Below are 23,314 nucleotides of genomic sequence, written 5' to 3' on the forward strand. Positions count from 1 at the left end.
GGAATCGGCTTTGAGTATTAACGAAATATAACTTCGGGTGGGAAAATGGTATTTTGAAACTTTTGGGTGAAAGTTAATTAAGGCAAACCTTGGGTGTTAAGGTATATTAAGCTTCTTTGAATGTTGGGTTGAGTTTTGTAAAAGACATGCTCACTTGACTTGGTTAGCTTTGTATATTCAGATTTTAGGAGACAAAGATACTAGAAAGTCAACTACTTCGTATTACTTCACTCTCGGGTGATTGTATAAACTGGAAGTCTCAACTTCAGTCTATAGTGGCACTCTCATCAACTGAAGCTGAGTATATTGCCATTGTTATGTGTTCAAGGAAGCCCTTGGCTACAGTTTATTAGCTGAATCAAATCTACAGAGGGAAAGGTAATACATACTTTGATAGCCAAAGCGTAATCCACTTAAGCAAGAATCAGTTTATCACGAAAGGACAATGCACGTAGATGTTCACTTTCATTTTGTAAGGGACTTATCACTCAAGGAGTGATTGACTTGAGGAAAGTACAAGCTAGTCGCAAACAATCCGAATGATCGTTCAATCAATTCCGAGATAACTTCAGTACCAGATATTACAGGAATGACCAGATTAATAGCAATCTCTGCGCAATCATAGCACCAAATCACGAGAATATCAGAGTTGCAGTTCAAATCAATTGTAATCTCTTTATTTTCGCTCTTTCTTTTATATAACCTGTAATATAAACCCCCTCAAATGATGAAAAGGGGTTAGAAATTTTCCATAACTCTTATTATAATCTCTCATAGCAAATACAAAAACAGTGGACATAGGCATAAGAGGCTATCTCGCCGAACCATTTTAAAAATCTTATTAATTTTACTTTATTGCACTTATCATTCACTCATCGCTGATTATCCGTAATCACGCTCACATCAGTTCCGTTTCCACCAAAGTCAATCGGATCTCTCTGGTTGGTGCGAATTTTCGTATCAACAAGATGATCAAATTGGCAATTCTAATTACAAAACTTAATCAACTGAAAACCAAGATCTTTTTACTCGTGTTCAAAGTTGCAGTTGATGCTATAACTCTCATGTTTTATTAATTTGTTCTGTTGATGACTTGATGTTGCAGGTGAGAAAGCTCCACAGAGCTTGCTTAAGAATCCTGTAAAGGTAATATTATAATACGCTGGCACTCATATCATATAAATTTTTTTGCCTGAAATAGTTTATTCAGCTTGATAATTCTTTTTATTGATATTTAACAGCTGTCTCTCTTATTTATTCAGATTGAAGCAGCATCAAATATTCCACTGTTGACACACTGAAGCAGCAGTACCGCTTTATTCCTGCTTAGTACAGACCATTACAGATGCTAATAACTGCAAATGTTTAACTCATTGAAGTTTGTTTTCACCTCTCAAGGTTTTTAATGTGAAATCTGACTCAAACTGCACTTTAATGAAATAGTATTTAAATCTCTCTAACCCCAATGAATGGAATATATATGCTAATCTTCATTTTGGAAATCCTCTTTGAATACATTTCACTATTGAAAAGATTTGCGATTTTTTTAACAGAAGTTGCAACGTTATCTCAACTGATATTTTAAGCCATGCGCTACCTTGGAGAAAAGTCTTACGGACACTGTTTTTGAGGTTCAAATTTATGAAGGGGTGACCTTTTTGTCTATAATGGTTTGCATGTGAGCTATGGAAACCATAAAGCTTTGAACTTCTTGTCACTTACCATTGCAGTTGTGTAAGAAAATAGAGTTCATGATATTTTTAACATATTCAAATATGTTAGTTAAGAATTCTTATGGAAAGTTTGCAAATATATTCATTCATCTATGCTTTTCTATGTTGCTGATGTTTGATGTCTACCTTGCATATACTTCCATTTACCTGTACTGCAGGAAGGTATCTGTGTATACCTGACTGAGATGCCAGGATCTTCAACGATGGTTTTTACTCGAACATGTGATGCAACTCACCTTTTAGCTTTGCTGCTTAGAATCTTGATCAAAGAGCCATCCCAATTGGTGGTCAGATGAGCCAGGTATGATAATCTAAGTGACTTATGTTTGAATCAGCTTTTGCGCCTTTAATTATTTATAGTTACTTGCGTTTTTCATAGCCTTGTTTGCTGAATCAATTTTATTTCAGGATTACATCCAATAGAGTGGGAAGAACTGCTCGTGCAGGACGATCTGGTGTTGCATCTCATTAGTGAATCAGTACGAACAGGAATGTATATGCAGATAGAGAAGCTTATTGGTAGGTTCTACATTCTTTCCTTTGCTCAGAGGCATATTAATCAGAGTTTCCAACAGACTATATTTACCTTGTTTCAGGCAAAAACTTGCCTGAGTTTCCTGCTGAAGAAGAGGAAGTCCTGCTATTGTTGGAGCGTGTCATGGAAGCCAAAAGATTATCCATCATGGTATTAAACTGTTCTCGTTTGCCTTTTTCAAAATGGGCATTGCATTGATAATGGGTTGTCATTATTTGTCATTTTTGTTTTCTTATATCTGTATCGGTATCATGGTTGATGTGGTTATTCATTTTAATCAATCTTCTGTAGAAAATCAAGGAATCTGGAGGCAAGAAGAGAAACAGAGGTGAAGGAGATGATGACAAACGTTGAAAGAACTCTAGGAATCAAGAATGCTGTCAAAGATAAGAGAGATAAGATTGGTGTTTCTTTGAATGTGTATCTTGGGGTATTCAAATAACCGATTGGAACTGGAACCGGCGGATACCTGGGGTTTGGTTCTGGTTCCTACCAAACCGGCCGTCAACGGGTAGGTTTCGGTTCCAAATTTTTGGAACCGTTACTGTGTGGTTCCGATTTCGGTTCTTATAGTTAGGAACCTGAACGGGAACCGACTAATATAATATAAAATTAAGAATAGGGGTTAATAAAAACTTTTATAGAAAAAGTAACGTGAATACATTTTAATTTATATTTATACATTTAAGAAGCTGGTTTGAATTTTGATCTATCTTTACAAAGTATAGAGTTTGTAATTTTGAATTTATAATTTGTAATTTTATTTTTGTTAAAAAGTTCCAGGTGGGGGTGATTTGTAAGTTTTTAAGGGTTTTTTTGCCATTTAAAAACTTTTGGGGGGTCCTTGAAATTTATAGGGTACCCTAACCGAAACCAGAACCGTTGTTACAGGTTCCGGTTCTGGGTACATAGGAACCAGAACCGTCGTTCCGATTCCAGTTCAACTTTCAAGGAACCGTTGATTCCGATTCCTTCAAAAAATGCAGGTGCCCGGAACTGAACACCCCTATGTGTATCTCATGAGACTCTGATTCAATTTTTTGTTGTACTTTTCCAGTTAAGATGTAACCTCTTTTTCTGCAACTTCTGGACAAATATTTAACCTTGGAAACGTTTCAATTTCTTACTATTTATTTTTTTTTTTTGTTACATCTCGACTAGTCCCCCAACCCGAAACAGGCCACCGAAACAAGGCAAGCCCGTACGTCATGGCCAACAATATTAATAACATTTCTTGTGATTTGAACCTAAAACCACTTAGGGAGCAAACCCCTTGACCCCAAGCATTTACCATTGGGCCAACCCATTGTTGGTTTACTATTATGTTGTTATCACACCAGTCCTTGAATGGTTAATCAAGGTCACGAAATTGAGTTAATCTATAGATTGTGATATGATAATATTTTTGGACCAATAAGAAAGCAAACCCTTATTCCATTTATTTTTAAAATTTGAGTGAGTAACATTTTCCCACCCAAAGTTTGTTGTATTTACTTTTTGCACCCATAAATTGGATTAAAAAAACATCGTTTTATTCATACTAAAGTTTTAATGGCAAAAGAGAGCATTCATGTCCGCCCAATATATATTACACAGTCACATACAAAATTATCTTTCAGAAACTTGGAAATTAGTCATTTAAACCTCTATCTTCAATTTCTATAACTACAATAGAAGTTCTACTTTTAAATTATGTGTTTTTTTTTTTTAAAAAAAAAAAATTCCATATTTTATATTTAAAAAATTATAATAATATATGTCCATTAAATATTTATAAAACTACAAAACAATATTTCATTAAAATTAAATACATTTTATGAAATTATATGAAAATATAATTTAAAAACAAAGAGAAAAACTAAAAAATTGTTAAAAAAAAAAAAAAATCCAAAAATAAAAGCTTATGAAAATCTGAAAAAAAAAAATTAATATAAGCCAAACTAATGGTCAAAGTATATTTTATAAAGTTTGGGTGGTAAAATTTATTTAGCCTAGTTAAAAAGAGTAATACTACACCAATAACCTTTTCTCACAAACTTTCTCTCACAACCCTGATATAGCAGCTCGCAATTGGTCAGCTTGTAATTAATTAGTGAGACCCATACATGACTCATGTGGGACCCATTATGAACTGATCAATTGCGAGTTACCACGTCAAGATTGTGAGAGAAAGTTTGTGAGAGGAGATTATTGGTGTAGTATTTTTCAGTTAAAAATTATAAAGTCAAATAGCGAAGGGGATTATAATCTTTACGTAGCCTTACCCCCAATCGTGTCGGGTAATAGATTCCATTGATGGAGATTGACAATGGGTGAGAAACTCTTTTTCTCAAAGTTTATGGGTGGGAAATGCAATTACGGAAAACATTGGGTGGGATAAGTTATTCTCACTTAATATTTTCTGCAATATAGTAATTCATTTCTTTAACACAAAGAAGCCCGGACCCAGTTGAATGACAAGGGCAGCGGCTTGTTGCATAAACCTCAGCCTCACCCCACTCATTCCAAATTTCAACTCAATTTGCAGCATCCACATGGAACAAAAACCCCATACATTTCTCAAACTGCGCTACTGCTTAACCACCTCACAACACTACTTGCTCTCGTCAAAAAAAGCCACAATTAGAAGTTCTTTATTCCACCTCACCATAAAGATTGCTGCATGTTCGACGAAATGCCTAGCTGAACCTGAAACACCACAGCTCCAACCAAATTTCTCCCCAAAGAACTCTGTACAAGTTTTAAAGAAATGGGGTTGTAATGATGATGATATATCCAAGATTTTCTCGAGGAGGCCTTCACTTCGCAAGATTAATGTTGTTCAGCTTCATTCCAAGCTCAACTTACTAAGTGGGTTAGGGATAAAATCTTCTGACCTTTTCAAGATCATTAATAGTCGCCCGCGGTTCCTTAGTTATCGTCTTGACCATTGCTTTGAGGAGCGGCTTGATTACTTCACCAAGTTTTTTGGTTCAAAAACTGTGTTTTGTAAAGCCATTGTTAGGAACCCTTCACTGTTGACTTATGATTTTCACCATAGTATTAAGCCCGCCATTGCTTTGTATGAACAAATGGGGTTGAGTACAAAAGACCTGATCCCTATGCTCATTTCGCGACCCAAATTGATCCCTTGCAGTTCGTTGAATGATCAAAAGATTGATTATATAAACAGAAGCGGTGTTTCGAAAGCTTCCAAGATGTATAAATATGTGGTTACTCTCATTGCCATTTCAAGAACTGAAACCATCCAAGAAAAGATATCAAACTTTCAGAAGTTTGGTTTCTTAGAGGATGAAATTTTGAGTCTTTTCGGAAGGTATCCACTATTATTAACGTTGTCAATCGATAAGGTCCAGAGGAACATGATTTTTGTTGTGGGAACATTGAAGTTCCCTGCAAGTGTAGTGCTTCAGTATCCATTTTTGTTGTATCTCAATCTTGAAGCTGTATTGAAACCTAGAATTGTTCTTGCTAGGAAGATTCAAGACATGGGTTTGTCTCCGGAGATGAAGGGGCAGGCTGCAACATTGAAAGCTTTAAGAATGAAAGAAGAAAGGTTCTTGAAAGTTTATGTTAATTGTCACCCACAAGAAGTTGCTGATGAGTTGATGGAGGTTTTTAGAAATGCAAAATGTGCCAAGAGATTGGCAGTAGACTTTAAGAGGATTGTGCGCAGAGGATTTCCATTCTGAAAATGTTACAATTTTTATTTTGATTGTATTCTGTCCTTTTTTTTTTTTTGTCTTTTTTTTTGGTATTTCTCATTTGTATTTGTGATTCCATGCTTTACTGATTGTATATAGTTTAGGACTTAATTTTTAAAGTGGAAATTACCAAGGTTAGATTGTGTTAGAACAAGTGAGATAATAGATACTCCCTACTTTTATTAGCAACAAAAGAGGAGAAGACTGACAATGCATATGGTGTACAAATATTCTTAGCTATATCTGTACGCTGTGGATACATACAAATGTCAGACGCATATTTTTAATGAATAATGAGCATGCACAATTTTATGTGATTTTGACCTGACTAATAGTATTAAGTATAATGTCTATGTGGCCACACTCCATTTAGAGATGACAATGGGCCCGATATTTTCGGGTATCCAGCCCGGCCCGGCCCGGCCTGAAAAGGGCGGGTTTTACCCGAGGTTGGCTGGCTTGGGCTTGGGCCTGGGCTTGATTTTAAGGCCCAACCTCGGGTACGGGCCGGGCATGGGTATATCTTTAGGCCCGGCCCGTCCCCAAAAAATTTAGTATTAATTTTACTAATTTACCCTTATACTATATATTTAATTACAATATTATCCTACATATATATATCCATTTTTTCCAAACCCTAATCTCAATTTTCATCCCATATTGAAGGTTTAACATGTTAAAATTGTCTTTAAATGAGTTAGATGGGTTTGGTTCAACTTATAAAAGTGGATTTCACCATAACATATTATGCACAACTGAAATGTTAGTATAATCAAATATTATGGAGTTTTAATTACTCACTTATTGCTAATTTTGCGGAAATACTTCATTAATATTTAAAAACTATTTTAAAATTAAAAAATATAAAAAAAATTTGAAATTATTAATATTAAAATAAACATTATAAAAAAGGCGGGCTTGGGTCGGGCCTACGGTTATAAAAAACCCGTCGCTGGGCTTGGACTTTGCCTATCATACCCGTAACGGGCTCGGCCGGCTTGGGCCTAGTCATGAGGTGGGCTTGGGCTTGGGCCAAGGGGTACCCGTCCGGCCCGCCCATTGCCATCACTAATCCATTTGCTTTCAATACGACTACATATCTTAAATGATGAAATTTGGAATGTTATTCCTCACTCATGGAGAACAATATATTTTCTATCACAAGACCAGACTTATTGTTGACACAACTAACAATTAGATGATACAGAACTGAATATACGTCCCTTTTATAACCCTTTATTTAGACTTTCTGAATACCAACGCAATTAAATACAATTCAACGAAGAAATTTTTTCAATGTCAATACATGCACCTTATAATTATAGATAGCAATCCTAAAAGAGAAATTTACCAAACTATCATATAATCGAACACATCAATAAAAAAGGAAGTACATTAACCCTATTGGCATTGATGGCGAGTATATATGTAATAATTATTTTTGGTTCCGTTTTCAATCATACCTTAGTACACTAGTATCAATGTATGAATTATATAAATTATGTGGCTTATAAAAGTAATGTACCTAACACATTTCTATAATTATGATTACGATTAAGGTAAGCTATAACTTTACCCTAAAAAGAAAGAAAGGCAAACCTATAAAGAACAAATCGAGAAGACTACTCCAATTAATGATATAAAAATATGTTCAAACTGTAAACAACAACTCTCTTTCCTATAGATAACTTTATGCTATTGGATTATATATAATTATACCAACAACACTCTCTCACAAACTTTCTCTCAAACGTTCATTTGTGTTGAATATGTGAAAACATATTCAACACAAATAATTGTTTCTACTATATAGATATGACACATTTCATAGTTTGGCTGACAATAGGATCATCCTCGATTTGATCTTAGTAAAGTACATGAACTTTCCTTGAAAACAAACAAAACAAAATTTAATCGATCTTTATGTTAAGATTGTTAGGAACAGTTATTCATTCGTATAACAACTGTTACCTAAAACGAAATCAACAAAGTTAATTAATCTTCAAATTACAATTATTAAGGAATACACTTACCATTTGACAAGACTAACACAGTTATCATTCAAATCACTGACCAAATAAACAATCATTCAACCAAATATAACTGTTCAAATAGTAAGGAGATATACTTATAATTTCGTATCAAAATAATTGAAGATATACTTACAGTTAGAAAAAAAATCAAATAACAACTCATTTGACAATGTCAATCGGACATCCTTCCTTTATTCCATGTCAATTCATGAATCTCTGACTTGTAAACAACAACAAAAACATAAATAAATAAAATTATCATTAACAAAATCATAAAGAACAAATGTATTATTGACACAAACTACAATATGACTTATAAACATTAACAAAAGACCAAATGTATTGTGACACCAACTAATATATTGCGATAATACACAATTGCACATACGCCCTTTTATAACCCCTTATTAGACATTTCGAATACCAACACAATTAAATACGAATTGAATACAGAAATGTTTGCAATTTAATACAATGCACATATATATTTAATAACAAGTATGCTTTACTACTATAGCAATGCACCTATTGTTAGGGCCAAAAATGTCATCACCCAAATAGGCCCAAAGACGAAACACCTCCAACAAAAATGAAGGCTCAGGCCCAATTCCGATGGGGCCCAAATCAGAGTCCTGCAGATGAGCCCATTCGGTATGCTTTCCCAGCTCCTCACCATCTGGACCCAAGCCTCCTGAAATTGGAACACCTCTGGGCTTACAGTCAACTCAGAGCCCACAGTCGCCTACGAACTACATTACTACTTGAACTCTGCTAGGAAGTCAATTACTATCCCAATTCCTCCAGTCTGTATCCTAGCACATTCGAACTCCCTTTCCTATGGATAAAGGAGCTAAAAGCTACCCCTTTGAGAGGACTATCACTACAAGGACTCCCAGTCCTACTAGGATTCAAAGACCATACAGTCACTATTTAACAGAGGTCACCCTCTCACAAAGAGAAGACATTACACCTTCAGACCCTAGGTTCCCACTTGAGAACTGTATTACAATCGTAGTCACATCCTGACTAGACTTCCAGTAACCTTTCTCTCCCTAACCCTCACTAAACTACCTCACTCAGCCTTGCTGACTTGAGTGTCAGAGTGCCTATGGCAAAACCACCCGGTGTTTTCAGTCTGCTTCACGCTTGTTTTCTCATGTGTGCAGGTGCAGGATCACTAGTGCCTCAACATCACGAATCAGTCCCATTTCCGTACGGTAGATTTTTGTATCTACACCTATCTAATCTAATCTTTATGTCTATTTATTTAGACTTTGGAATCCAATGTAACAATTAATATTATCTAATCATCACCAATAAAATTCAAACGCATGCAATTACAAATCCAATTGTCATTATGGTTAGACCTTTAGAATGTCATGCAATGGAACAGGGCGGCTATTCTTAAACACTTTTGGAGACTACTTACTGTATCTTCTATATGGTCTTCTTGGGCTCGTTTGGTTCTCCTCCGTGGTCGGTCCTTGGCATATCCGAGTTACTTCTGGGCTTCATGGGCTTGGAGGAAGATTTTACTTAGCAGGGCTTGGTGCAGGGGTCTTATTGTGACTTGTATTGGAGATGTGGGACACCATGTTATGGCAGATCACTGGCTTCCGCAGGGCCCTCTGTGTGACTTGCTCCCTTTTAGAACCTTGACTTCCACTGGTTTGTCATGGGATGCTCAGTTTCGGACATCATTCGGGATGGTCGGTGGGACTTTCCTTTGGGCCGTACAGACCTTCAGCATATTTGGGACTCTATTACAGTGCAGCCTTCAGCGAGTCGTCCTGATCATCTTGTGTGGAAGGGTCATCCGTCTGGACGTTTTCTCTATTGATTCAGCCTGGAATGGGTTGCGAGACAAGCGGGATGTGAACTCGATTCATCATCTCTTGTGGTTTCCCGGTATATTCCACGTCACTCTTTCATTCTCTGGCTCGCTTCTCTTGGTCGGCTTCACACCATGGACCGGCTCAGTTCTCATGGTGTCATTACATCCTCCCAGTGTGTTTTGTGCAGATCAGCTACAGAGACCCATGACCATTTGTTTTTCAGCTGTGACTTTTCCATTTTGTTTGGCGGGAGGTCATTACCAGGACGCTCTCTACATGGCCTACTCTCCCCTGGCTCCCTCTACTTTCAGTGGGCGGGCTTGCATCTTCGACGAAAAGGTGACTTCAGCCACCTTCTTTCCCGGTTGGTCCTTTCAGCCACAGTTTATTTCCTATGTTTTGAACAGAATAATCGCGTGTTTTCGTCAGCATTGCAGCTCTCGCCGAGATATTGTCTTAGCTATTTGTGATCTAATTCGGGCCAAGATTTGGGTCTAGCACCTAAGTACGAGATCTCGACTCGCTCCGTGTGATATGTGCATCTTCCTGATTAGCTTTGTAAGGAGCCTGCGTGCTCTTTTGTGCCGATTTGTGGCTTTGTGTTTGTGGTGAGCCTGCGTGCTCTTTAATGCCAGTTTGTGGCTTTGTTTTTTATGGCATCTTCTTGCTTTGTGGGGCCTGCGTGCTCTCTTTATGCTGTTTGTGACTTTGTGGGTTTTCCCCACAGGCTTTTGACTGAGAGTTTATCAGTCATCCTCTTGGGTGTATGCCCCTCGTATTTGTATATTTTTTGGTCTTTTATACATACTTACCTTATCCAAAAAAAAATGTCAATGCAATGCACCTAAATATTAGTAGTATTATCAATTATTAATACAACAATGCAATGCACTTACGTAATCCATTTTTATGTCTAATTATTTAGACTTTGAATACCAATGCAACAATTAAATTTTTTAACATTATTACCAATAAATTTAACCACACGACAATCACAAATTCAATATATCATTATGGTTAGACCTTTAGAATTTAATGCAATGCATGTTTATTATTATATTATTATTTTATTATTATAATTATTAATAATATTTATTTTTTAAATTATTAATAATTATGATATAATTAATAAATATCAATCTAATGTATCCAATAAGCAATTTGATTAGTTTATTAAACTAATGTGTCAAAAAATAATTGTAAGCTTCCAAAATGTATGAGAGTTCCACTTCATTGAGAGTTTGTTGATTTCAATTTATGGTGAAAAACTAAGTGAACCCAATGACCAAAAACAAACAGCCATGCGTGTTTTCAAAAACTAGCATTAATGGAGGGTGTTGGAACTTGGAACTAGTACTGAGTCTGCCCATTTCAAATAAAGCAAATGACTTTTTCCTACCCAAGGTTTTTCTTAATAACACTTTCCCACCTAAAAAGTTTTAAAATACTATTTTCTACCCAATTTTTATATTTTATTGATATTCAAAATACACTTTACTTACTCATATAGCTTTCAGCGAGTTACCAGGACCCAAGATAAGAGATTTTTTTGTAAAGTAAAGGCTAGTAGATCGAATGGTACTGACCGATTGAATATTCGCTGCTAGAATCAGCTAAAATTTATCTAGAACAAGAAACCCTAGATTTGTGATGGCTCACAATCAACGAGAAATCAAGTGCCAGAGTGAGAGGGTTTTTACAGAGAAGAACCAGAGTTCAAATGATGCTGACTAAGAGAATTTTTTACTATGGTAATCGCTTTAAGTATTACGAATAATAAACTTCGGGTGAAAAAGTGATATTTTGAAACTGTATCTTTAAGGCAAACCTTGGGGGGAAAAAGTGAGTTTACTGTAGAAAAAACTGGCACTAAATGGAGGGTGTTGGAACTTGGAACTAGAACTGAGCCTTCCCGTTTCAAATATTGTTATGCTTGGGAAAATAAAGGGCTGACGTGGGAAAGTCCGTGAAGAGTGACCTGCTCCCGTCAGAGCAACACGCACACTCAGACCTGCTACATGATATGGAGCTCACATGCGTCCATTCCCTGCAATAAATCGTGCAAAGTCAGCTTGGGAAAGAGAGCAATGGGACATAAAGCCAGATTATATCCTGACAATCACACAACCCATGGATTTAATGATGATTACACGCTTCAGTTTGATATAAATGAGAAGACCCCTTCATTAGGGGATTCGGCCATTTTTACAAAGACTCTCTCTCTCCTGTAACACATTTACTTTTCATAATTCCTCTGTAAGTCAGTCCGCTTTGCGACCTGACCCACACTAATAACAATACACATCAGTGGACGTAGGACTTGCTACCTTAGCATTCGAACCACTTTAAAAGCTTTCTCGCATTTATTTCACTTCGTATATCCATTATCACGTGGTTTAATCCACCAATCGGCAATACACACGTGACTATTAGTTGGTGCCAAAAAACGAGCATCACAGTTTGGCGCTAGAAGGAGGGCTGATTTAGTATCTACCCTTCATCAGAGAATCTTTGACCTACTGGTCTTACAACTACAAGGCCCGTCAATCTGGACCTGAGCAGGTGACACCAGCATGCTGAAGGAGTCCCCCCGGCCCAGAGGGACACCCCTTCCAACATACCTCCAGTTTCGCAAAATGCTGCTGGAAACCCCAGCAGCTCCACAATTGGACCCTGCCACAGAAGCTACCTGAGAGGTTCGACAATACTCTCCAGACGGTCAACCAGAGGTTGGACCGTTTGGACCAAGGCATTGTCATCTACGACACCGAGCGGTACAACCGCAAAGACGCCTGCAGGTCACGAGAAAGCGCGGCAAAGGGCGATAGCCCGTGCCACGAGCACTGCACGCGTAAGCGCAAGGGTAAGCAGTGGCAAAAGTAGCCTACGGGCTCCCAGGGCCAGCGAATACAAAAGGCGCCCCGAACAGGTGTCGGCAAAGCTGAGACTCTTGAAAATGAATCCCGCCTGTCCCCTGCCACGTCACAGGCAAACCCAAGCGAAAATGCTGGGCGCGATGATTCCTATCACCACCAGCAGAACGACCCCGATCGTTCTCATGAGGTGGCCCCCACACCTCGCGGCGGTTCGTACCACCGCGAGGGTCGTGAAAATGCCACGCGTAATCCTCGCCTTCACGCGCCTCTAGTCAGCGTGTGTCGAGCGCGACTGAAATACCGGCCGAGGCGAGGAGGAATCCGACCTCCCGACTCTCCTGAACCGCAACCGAGAAGGCTGGGCTCGCATGGGGAAAGCAACCCCCAATTGGCTCCGTTACCACAATTGAGGAGCTGCAGCGAGCTCTGGACAGGCTAAGGAGCAGCAAATGAACAGGCGCAGTTCGCCTCAACATCCCCTTTTTCTCCCGAGTGCTAGTTGCTCCACTTCCACCAGGGTTCAGAATGCCATATTCGGCCGTTTTGATGGAAACTATGATCCGCAGGATCATTTATATGAGTTCAACGACCTGATGAGCTCCACCAGGTTTCGAACCTTGCAAAATGCCGCTGTTTGGCTGTGACGCTGACCTCTCATGCCAAGGGTGGGTTAAGGTCGCTCCCAGCGGGATCGATCATTCGTGGCCTCAGATGAGCACGACGTTCCTGTGGCATTTCCAAGCCAATCGGAAATTTTCAATGCCTTTGAGCTACCTCAGCAACATAAGGCAAGAAGAGACAATCCCTGCAGTCCTACATTGACCGCTTCCACAGGGAACTCAACCAAAGTGGCTCACGCTCCAGAAGAGTCCATCCGAACTCTTATAATAGCTGGAGTTCGCCCGCAAACCGACCTGGGAAAGAACTGCAGCGCTGAGACGATATTTCCCTCACCAGATTCTAACCTGCGAAAAGTATCTCCGAATAGAGAATTCATTGGCGGCACTCCGCCGTCGCGATCACGGCACTTCTAGCATATGTCAGGTCGAGAGACATAGGCGAGCTGATCGCAAGGGAGACATTACGATCACGAAAAGGAAGAAACCCCGCTACGAGCAAAAAAGTCCTATGCTCCTGTCCGCCGTCGCGACCCGCGACAGGACCCAATACACCCGTTGAATGTGTCCATATCTGCGATCCTCGACAAATCCGAGGAAGCTAGCCTGCTCGGTGAGCCTGAACCAATGAAAACCCCTGCTACGGCTAGAAACACAAAAATACAGCTGTTATCATCGGGATAATGGGCATCTCACCTATGATTGCCGAGCTCTAAAGCAGGCTATCGAAGAGCTCATCAAGATGGCACTTCAAGGAGTATATTTATGACTCCCCGAAGAAGGCCAAGGGGAGAGAAAGAAAAAGCGTCGTGATCACAGCGGGTACGATAGTGTTAACATAATTTTCGGGAGGACCGTACCTCCGGGAAATACCCGAGGAGCGCAGGAAAGGTATGCTCGCGAGCGCACCATACCCGATCAGGGTAATGAACACTTCGCAGCGACCTCAAAAAGCCAGAAAAGAGGAACCATCACCTTCTGCGAGAAAGAGGCAGCTCGCTTGCACCATCCTCATGAGGATGCTCTGGTGATCATGCCCCTGATAGGTGTCATATGTCTGCAGAATGCTTGTAGACAACGGAAGCGCTGTGAACATTCTGTTCAAGTCCACTTTCGATAGAATGAACCTGGTCGAGGCCGACCTGAAGCCAGCCTCGATGCCTCTGTATGGTTTCACAGGGGATCACCTGATCCCCAAGGAACGATCCAGCTACCAGTCATGCTCGGCTACTACGACGAGGTGACTAGGGTTACCAAATTTTTGGTTGTGGACTGCCCATCGGCCTTCAATGGAATCCTGGGGGCGACCTCTGCTGAGAACCTTCAAGGCAGACTGCTTCCATTATCATCTCAAGATGAAGTTCCCCACTCCATCGGGATAGGGGGGTAAGCGGGTCGCAAAGCGCATCTCGCGAATGCTATGTAAAAGCGGTCCAAATGGCTGACAAGGGGAAGGCATTTCGCGATGTGCCGCCCGCCAGCTTATGGCGATCAGCCGGATCGAGCCACAGCCTGGTCTCGGGAGGATAACATAGATCTGCGAATTCAGAATCTCCCCGAGCGGCCCGTTTGAGGATCTGTCCGAAGTTTCTGTTGATCCAAAGAGCCGAGCCGAGCCGGTGCTAAAGATCGAAGTTTGTCTCAACCCTCAGCTCGCTTCCGACTGGTAAGCTTCTTGAAGGAGAACATTGACGTGTTCGCCTGGTCGCACGCAGACATGGTCGGGATCAGCCCGGACATTATTTGCCATTCACTGAATGTCAGCAGTGAAGCCAAGCCAGTTCGCCAAAGAGAAGGGCGATGGATCCGAGCGTACGCCGCATTAAAATCAGAAGTGGAGAACCTTCTCCGAAATGGATTGTTCGCGAGGCTCTCTACCCAACCTGGGTTGCCAACCCGTCCTAGTAAGAAGCCAAATGCAAGTGGCGGACCTGTGTGGACTTCGGACCTGAACAAAGCTTGCCCAAAGACAGCTTCCCCCTGCCAAAATCGATCAGCTCGTTGATGCTAACCTCGGGCACAGCTGTTAAGCTTCATGGATGCATACTCGGATACATCAAATCCCGATGTATAAACCAGATGAGGAGCTACGACCTTCATTACGGACCGAGGGCTATACTGTTACAAAGTCATGCCCTTCGGCCTCAAGAATGCGATTGCGACCTATCAGAGGTTGGTCAACCGATGTTTCTCCGACCAGTCGGGAGGACAATGGAGGTCTATTTGACGACATGCTGGTCAATCCCAGGTCGCCTCAGAGCATATTACGCATCTCGCTGAGATGTTTGACATACTCTGGCTCTACAGAATGAAGCTGAACCCTCTCAAATGTTCACTCGGGTATCGTCAGGAAAGTTCCTGGATATATGGTCAATCAACAGGGCATAGAATAAACCCGAAAGATTCAAGCTCTGCTCGAATGGAGAGCCCGCCAGCAAAAGCGGTCATGAGTCTGAACGGCGAATAGCGGCACTTGTCCTTCATATCAAGGCTACAGACCGCTGTTTACCATTCTTCAACGTCCTAAAGCCAACAAGAAATTCGAGTGGACTCCCGAATGCGAGCGGGCATTCCAGAGCATAAAAGAACATCTTGGAAGCCCCTCTCCTCTCTAAGCCTCTCCCACAGGACCCTGCTCGTCTACCTGTCCGTGTCCTCAGTTCGCGTCAGTGCAGCTTTAATACAAAGAAGGAAAAGGCTCAATGCCATGTATATTATGCAAGTAAGCGTCATCGTGATGCCGAGATACGGTACCCGGAGATGGAGCGACTAGCTTTTTGCTCTGCTGGTCGCGTCCAAAAGCTGCGACCTTACTTCCATGCCCATACGATCAATGTAATAGAAATTACCCCCTCAGGCAGGTCCTCCAGAAACCAGAGGCCTCGGGTTAATTGCTCAAATGGGCCATGGAGTGAGCCAGTTTGACCTAACGTATAAGCCCAGGTCCGACCATCAAGGGCAGGCTGTTGCAAACTTCATCTCTCGGAATTTTCTTTATCTCCCAAGCGAGCAACAGCCTAACAAAGTCGGGCAAGAAGTATTAGAACCTGTCGACCTGGACCTCTATGTCCGACGGGTCTCAAACAGGAAAAGAAGCCGGCGCGGTCTTCTCCTTGTGAGCCCCGAGGGGCTCGGGTTCACGGTATCCTCCGATTCGGGTTTAAAGCGACCAACAATGAGGCCGATTACGAAGCTCTGCTCGCCGGTTGCGACTTGCCAAAGAAATGGGTGCAACCGCGATCATCATTTACAGCGACTCTATGCTGATCGTCAACCAAATCCTAGGGGAATACAAGCCAAGGAAGAGAACATGGTCCGCCTACCTGAAAGAGGCTAAGGCCTCTCTAGGGTCGTTTAAGCACTTTGAAATTGCTCAGATCCCCCAAAGAGAGCAATTCTATAGCGACGCCTTGGCAAAAATAGCCTCATCGTTAATTCTGAGGCTCCTGATAACATTCCTGTTCGCTTCAATCGATGCTCCCACTATCACTCGACGAACGGTCTTAAATGTGGCTCACGGATTCCTGGATGACTCCCATTACCCAGTACCTCAAGGATGGGACTTTGCCGAGTGACAAAATCGAGGCAGGGTTTCTGCGAGTAAGGTCTGCTCGTTTCACACTCATCGAGGATCAGCTGTACAGGAGAGGATTCAGTGCCCCTCTCCTCCGATGTGTAACCATGAAGAAGCAGACTACATCATAAGGGAAATTCATGAAGGGATCTGCGTAACCACACAGCAGCTCGATCTCTTGCAAACAAGGTTGTTCGTCAGGATACTATTGCCCCAGATCCAACAGATGCACACAACTTTGTCAAGAAATGTGACAAGTGCCAGCGTTCGCGAACATTCCGCGAGCCCCATCTCACGAGCTGATTACTATGTCTAGCCCCTGGCCATTTTCCATGTGGGATCGACCTTATCGCCCCATGCAGTTGGAAAGGGAGGGGTCAAGTATCCGTGGTCGCGGTAGACTATTTCACAAAATAGGTTGAAGCCGAGCCGCTAGCCGCGATTACGACCAGGAAGCTAAAAGATTTTGTTTTCAAGAATATAGTGTGCCGCTACGAATTCCTCACACCCTAATCTCGGATAACGGGAAGCATTCGATAATGAAGAGTTCAAGCATTTTGCGACGAGCTGGGCATCCATAAAAAGTTTGCCTCATCGCCAGACCGCAAGCGAATGACCAAGTTGAAGCAGTCAACAAGACCATCAGCACACTCTGAAGGCCAAGCTCGGGGCAGCCAAAGGAAATTGGGCTGATGATCTCCCCGAAGTCTTAGGGTACAGGACAACTCCAAGAACCTCCACCTCAGAACCCCTTTTTCCGCTAGCCTATGGCTGCGAAGCGATGACCCTGTAGAGGTCGGAACTGGTTCTCTTCGAGGGACTTGTACAATGAGGTCGAAAACGAAGTGCTTATGAGAGCAAGTTTGGACCTGGTCGAAGAGCACCGCAACAAGGCTTCGCTAAGGGTAGCAGCCTACCAGTACGGGCAAAAGGTTCTTCGACTCAAAGGTCAAGCGAAGAACTTCCAGTCGGAGATCGTGCTAAAGGAAGTTCTCCTCATGACCAGAGCCCAGTGCAGGGGTACTAGCCTAGGGAAGGTCCATACGGTCGCAAAGTGACAGACCGGGGACCTACCATCTCAAAGATTGAACAGCTCCAAGTACCCCGAGCTTGGAATGCCGAGCACCTCGGCCATACTATCATAACCCGAACTCAACTCAGTTTTTGTTATTTCTTTCAAGTATTACTTTGTTTCCTCGAAACAGTTCGCATGTGTTCTGTTCGCATGTATAATTGTAGGCAATTGCTTATGAAATCACATTGTAAATTGTACATATATATATGAAAAGCGAACTACAGATTATAAAGATAGTCTCCATTCATGTACAACAAAAAAGTCAAAAGACCCGATTACAATGGGACAACTCATTACGCTAAGGCTAGTCGGGGGGATCCTTTGAACCAAACCCCCTGCCTGGTCGGGTCGTTGGCTGCTGCGGCTTCCTGATCATCCTCCTGCCAGATCCGCAAAGTCCTTGCCACCCTCCGGGAGGTCGGACACGTCCAGATCTGGGTTCTTTGCTCACAGAGTGTAGATCGACCCGATTGCCCAGTCTGCGGCCTTTTCTTCCAGCTCCTCTGACTGATTCTGCATTTCTTCAGTCAGGGAAGCGATTTTCTCCTGACTCTCCTGAGTTCGGCCTCAAGAGCTCGCCTTTCCTGTTCGGAGGCCTCCCTGTCTTGTTCAGCTCGCTGAGCCCGTGTGAAGGTCGCCTGATCTCCTGTCCTTTTCTCCGACCTCCTTGGAGAGCCTGGCGGTTGTCCTTTGAAGTTCTTTAACTTCCTTCGCACGTCGGTCGAGTTCCCGCTTTTTGAATCCACCGTTCGTAAAGGCATCCTTTTGGTTCAGATACTGTTCGCCGCCTCAAACGCTTATGTTCTTTCCGCTTCGACGGACTCCAAGCTCTGCTTCAGCTTCGCGACCTCCTCCTCCAGTCGCTTGTCCCCTTTGCGGCCCCCAGCCGCGTCTTTTCCATGGCCTCCTCATCGCAAGTAATGCCTGCGAGCAAGATATGAGTTAAAATAAATCAGAATGAAGTTTCAAATCCAGCTCGTTTACCTTGCTCAGATTCTGGAACACCTGGTCCATCAGGTCGTCGCCCGTTGTTCACGAACTTGTCGTATACTCCCGATAGCTCGACTCGAGCAGGCCATAGACTATCGTCTGTAGTGCTCGGGCAGACTCCCTAATGAGTCTAGACTGGCGCATCCTTCGTCTTGCCGGCACCGGCCGCCTAGCTCACGGGCTCCTTGCCCGACCTCCTGGATTCCTGGCGTGTCCTCAGAGGCTCCTCCTCGGATTCGTCTCAGACTTTTCGTCCTGGACCTGTTTCCTCTTCTTAGACCTTTGGGCCGGAGCCTTCTGCCTTGGGCGAGCAAATGGTGCCTGAGCAACCCTGTTCCGTCCTGGTCGCTTCTTGCACAGACAGGGCGCCGAAGGCGCAGAAGCTCGCAGCGGCTGTGCCAGAATAGACGTGCAGCTTTGGCCGCCCTCTCTCTCCTCGATCGAGGGAAGACGAATGGTGCTCGCGGGGCTGCCCGGACCTCCTTTGGGGGCATGGTTCTTTTGCATTTAATTTCATTAGTAAGCAAACTTATTCTACTAACCAGAAGGACCGATATAACTTACCTTCTGGGGGTTCTAACTACGATGCTTTGTCGCTAAAAAAAAACCGTATTTCCGCAAGTTCGCGGTTGTCCACAGCTTCCTCGCATCCCGGCTCTCCTCGTCCAGTACTCCGAAAGATACAAGCCTGTCGGGTCGCGAGTAGCGGTTGCTCGGTCGTTCTATTAACTACTGCAAAACAAACAGGTCGTTATTATGGATCAGCGAGCAGATAATGAACCCAGCAAAGAAAACCTACTTGGATCCTGAAAACGCAGTAGCCGTTAAAAAGAAAAGAAGAACTTTGTCTCGAGGCCCCCGCATTGCTGGATAGCTGTGTATCCCCGCGGCAATGGTAGGTCCGCCGAACAACTAGTACAGTCCTTGTCCCTACTCTTCTTAAGGTGTAGGCGACGCCGAGCTCCACCGCCGTCGTTCTCCCAAGCCGCTCTCGCAACACGCGATGTACATCGAGACAGCGATGACTTACGCGTTTGCGTCCGCTTGCATCGTTGCGATCCCGAAATGATCCAGGACCGACCTGATGAAAGGATGGAAGGGAATCCTCCCTCACCCTTGAACTCTTCAGAGATCGCGGCAAGGCCATCAGCCGGGCGCCGTGACGGCCTGGTGTGGTCGAGGACACCTCCGCGCGGATGTCAAACTGCTCTTTATTCTATTATATTCCTCAAGGTGAGAACCGAGTAGACCATCGAGGGCTGCGTCCTCGGGAACTCCCCGCGAGGACGAGCTGGCTCCTTCCTCGTGTCTGGATGTTGACGAGTCCATTCCAGTCTGCAACATCGACAGACCGTCATTTAGGCCTTTGTGTTTTGTCCCGTGCGGCGGCAGGGACAAATTCTTAAAACCTAGCAGTGACTCGAGCCGCCATCCACGGCTCAATCCAATGACGTGTCCTCTCTGGTGAAACACCGGGAGACCCAACGCCATGGTCCATCCAAACCTGCAAATGAAAAAAGGAAAGGAAACCTTACTCTTGGGATGCGAAGCTGAGGCCGAAATTTGTTTCGGTTGCCTGAAAAGCGCCGATCGTAAGAGAATGGTTCCTGGTTTGCAAAGGTTTGTTCACTCGAAGCGAAGAAATTTCGGTGACCTCATCTGAAAATACAAGTTTTTATATGGATTGCGAATCGACGGTTACCACCCCTCAAACCGAAACGACAGCTCTCTCTCTCTCTCCGCAGTTAACTGTGCCCCACGTCGCATTAAATGCCGTGATAGAGTCGTCGTTTCGAATCCACGTCACATTAAATGTCGTGATAGGGGTTTGCCGTTTCGAATGCTTACACAACCAATGCTGTCAAAACGGCGTCGGGTCAGCACACAACACATTTAATGTGTCTGACAGACGCTTTAACGCGTGCAGAGCGCCTGACAGCGCAGAGCCAGGTTCATTGAACCTCTAAGGTACAGAAAGGAGCGTCCATCAGGTCCAGGTCGCTAGGATGAAGATTGTCAGGTCGCTTAGGCAAGGAATTGCGTGAGATCGTGTTCGCCAAGAGTCCTGTGCCGAGCTCATCCCATTCAGGTCGGAGCGACCAAAACCTCCAATGTGACTTAGTTTCCAAGGCTCGATCCTCAAACCTTAAAAACTAGGGGGCTTCTGTTATGCTTGGAAAAATAAAGGGCTGACGTGGGAAAGTTGCGTGAAGAGTGACCTGCTCCCGTCAGAGCAACACGCACACGTCAGACCTGCTACATGATATGGAGCTCACACGCGCCCATTTCCCTGCAATAAATCGTGCGAAGTCAGCTTGGGAAGAGAGCAATGGGACATAAAGCCGGATTATATCCTGACAATCACACCAACCCATGGATTTAATGATGATTACACGCTTCAGTTTGATATAAAATGAAGAAGACCCCTTCATTAAGGGGATTCGGCCATTTTTACAAAGACTCTCTCTCTCCTGTAAACACATTTACTTTTCATAATTCCTCTGTAAGTCGGTCCGCTTTGCGACCTGACCCACACTAATAACAATACACATCAGTGGACGTAGGACTTGCTACCTTAGCATCCGAACCACTTTAAAAGCTTTCTCTGCATTTATTTCACTTCGTATATCCATTATCACGTGTGTTAATCCACCAATCGGCAATACGCACGTGACTATTAGTTGGTGCCAAAAACGAGCATCAACAAATATATTGTACAACTCTATAAATGAGTTTGGTTTGGAATTAAATTGCAGTTTTATACAACCACATTATTAACTCGAAATATCATTCCAAAAAAAAAAAAAAAAAAACTGTAATTTGGATTAGTGAATATTTGCTGTCTTCATGTTAGCTACTTAGCTTTAATATTGTCTTCAATAGCTTAATGTTAAACTTTTCAACTTCCAGAATGGCATTAAAGTTCTTGCTGATAGCATTTAAAGTATAACTGTCAGTATCTTTTCTTGATTACTGTAATAAAATAAAGTGCATCAAAGCATCAGAAACAGAGTTTGAGAAACAGGAAGTAATAGCAGTCATCTGTTAGTGCCAATTAACTATATAAATGGCTCTGGTCTGGCACAGAGCTGAATTTCATTGCCTGTTCACATTTCTTCAAGGTTATCCTACCCTCCTCCCTTGAAGTCAAGAAACTGGTAAGTCATAACTTTTATTCCTTGCTCAGCTGAGATGTTTGGAAGCAACCCACATTGGATCTGTTACCACAAATTGAGGAGTGCAGCGAGCTCTGGAAGGCTAAGGGAGCAGCAAAATGAACACGGCGCAGGTCGCCTCAACATCCCCTTTTTCTCCCGAGGTGCTAGTTGCTCCACTTCCACCAGGGTTCAGAATGCCAGATATGCGGCCGTTTGATGGAAAATATGATCCGCAGGATCATTTTATGAGTTCAACGACCTGATGGAGCTCCACAGGTTTCGAACCTTGCAAATGCCGCTGTTTGGCTGTGACGCTGACCTCTCATGCCAAGCGGTGGTTAAGGTCGTCTCCCAGCGGGATCGATCAGTTCAGGCCTCAGATGAGCACGACGTTCCTGGGCATTTCCAAGCAATCGGAAATTTTCAATGCTGGCTACCTCAGCAACTAAGGCAAGAAAGAGACGATCCCTGCAGTCCCACATTGACCGCTTCCACAGGGAACTCAACAAAGGGCTCACGCCTCAGAAGAGTCATCGTAACTCTTATATAGCTGGAGTTCGCCGCAAACGACCTGCGGAAAGAACTGCAGGTGAGGACTATATTCCCTCACCAGATTATTAACCTGGCAGAAAGTATCCCGAACTAGAGAATCATTGGCGGCACTCCGCCGTCGCGATCACGGCACTTATAGCAGTATGTCAGGACGAGGACGACAATAGGCGAGCTGATCGCAAGGAGACATTGACGATCAGCGGAAAAGGGAAGAAACCCTACGAGCAGAAAAAGTGCTCTGCTCCTGTCCGCCGTCGCGACCGCGACAGGACCCAATACACTCCGTGAATGTGTCTCCATATCTGACGATCCTCGACAAAAACCGAGGAAGCTAGCCTGGCGTGAGCTGAACCAATGAAAACCCCTGCTACGGCTAGAAACAACAAAAAATACAGCTGTATCAATCGGGATAATGGGCATCTCACCTATGATGACGAGCTCTAAGCAGGCTATCGAAGAGCTCATCAAGAAGGGGACTTCAAGGAGTATATTTATGACTCCCCGAAAGAAGGCCAAGGGGAGAGAAAGAAAAGCGTCGTGATCACAGCGGGTAGATAGTGTTAACATAATTTCGGAGGACCGTACCTCGCGGGACAATACACGAGGAGCGCAGGAAAGGTATGCTCGCGAAG

The 23,314-nt window shown here is 43.0% G+C and overlaps 1 protein-coding gene and 1 pseudogene across 1 annotated transcript; both read left to right on the forward strand.

Annotated features, from left to right (window-relative positions):
- Nucleotides 1–2,622, forward strand: part of LOC116136577 — a 35,314-nt pseudogene extending 32,692 nt beyond the window's left edge.
- A 2,180-nt stretch (nucleotides 2,623–4,802) lies between these two features.
- LOC116136578 (transcription termination factor MTERF9, chloroplastic-like) lies at nucleotides 4,803–5,960 on the forward strand. The gene has a single exon (XM_031422253.1). The coding sequence runs from the start codon at nucleotides 4,803–4,805 to the stop codon at nucleotides 5,958–5,960; it is 1,158 nt and encodes a 385-aa protein (XP_031278113.1).
- Nucleotides 5,961–23,314: the final 17,354 nt, after the last annotated feature.

The sequence above is a fragment of the Pistacia vera genome, unplaced genomic scaffold (assembly GCF_008641045.1).
Source record: "Pistacia vera cultivar Batoury unplaced genomic scaffold, PisVer_v2 Contig317, whole genome shotgun sequence".
Lineage (NCBI taxonomy): Eukaryota > Viridiplantae > Streptophyta > Magnoliopsida > Sapindales > Anacardiaceae > Pistacia > Pistacia vera.

Bases quoted from the DNA above. Each gene is read 5' to 3' on its own strand.
- LOC116136578 (XM_031422253.1), top strand. From the start codon at position 4,803: ATGGAACAAAAACCCCATACATTTCTCAAACTGCGCTACTGCTTAACC.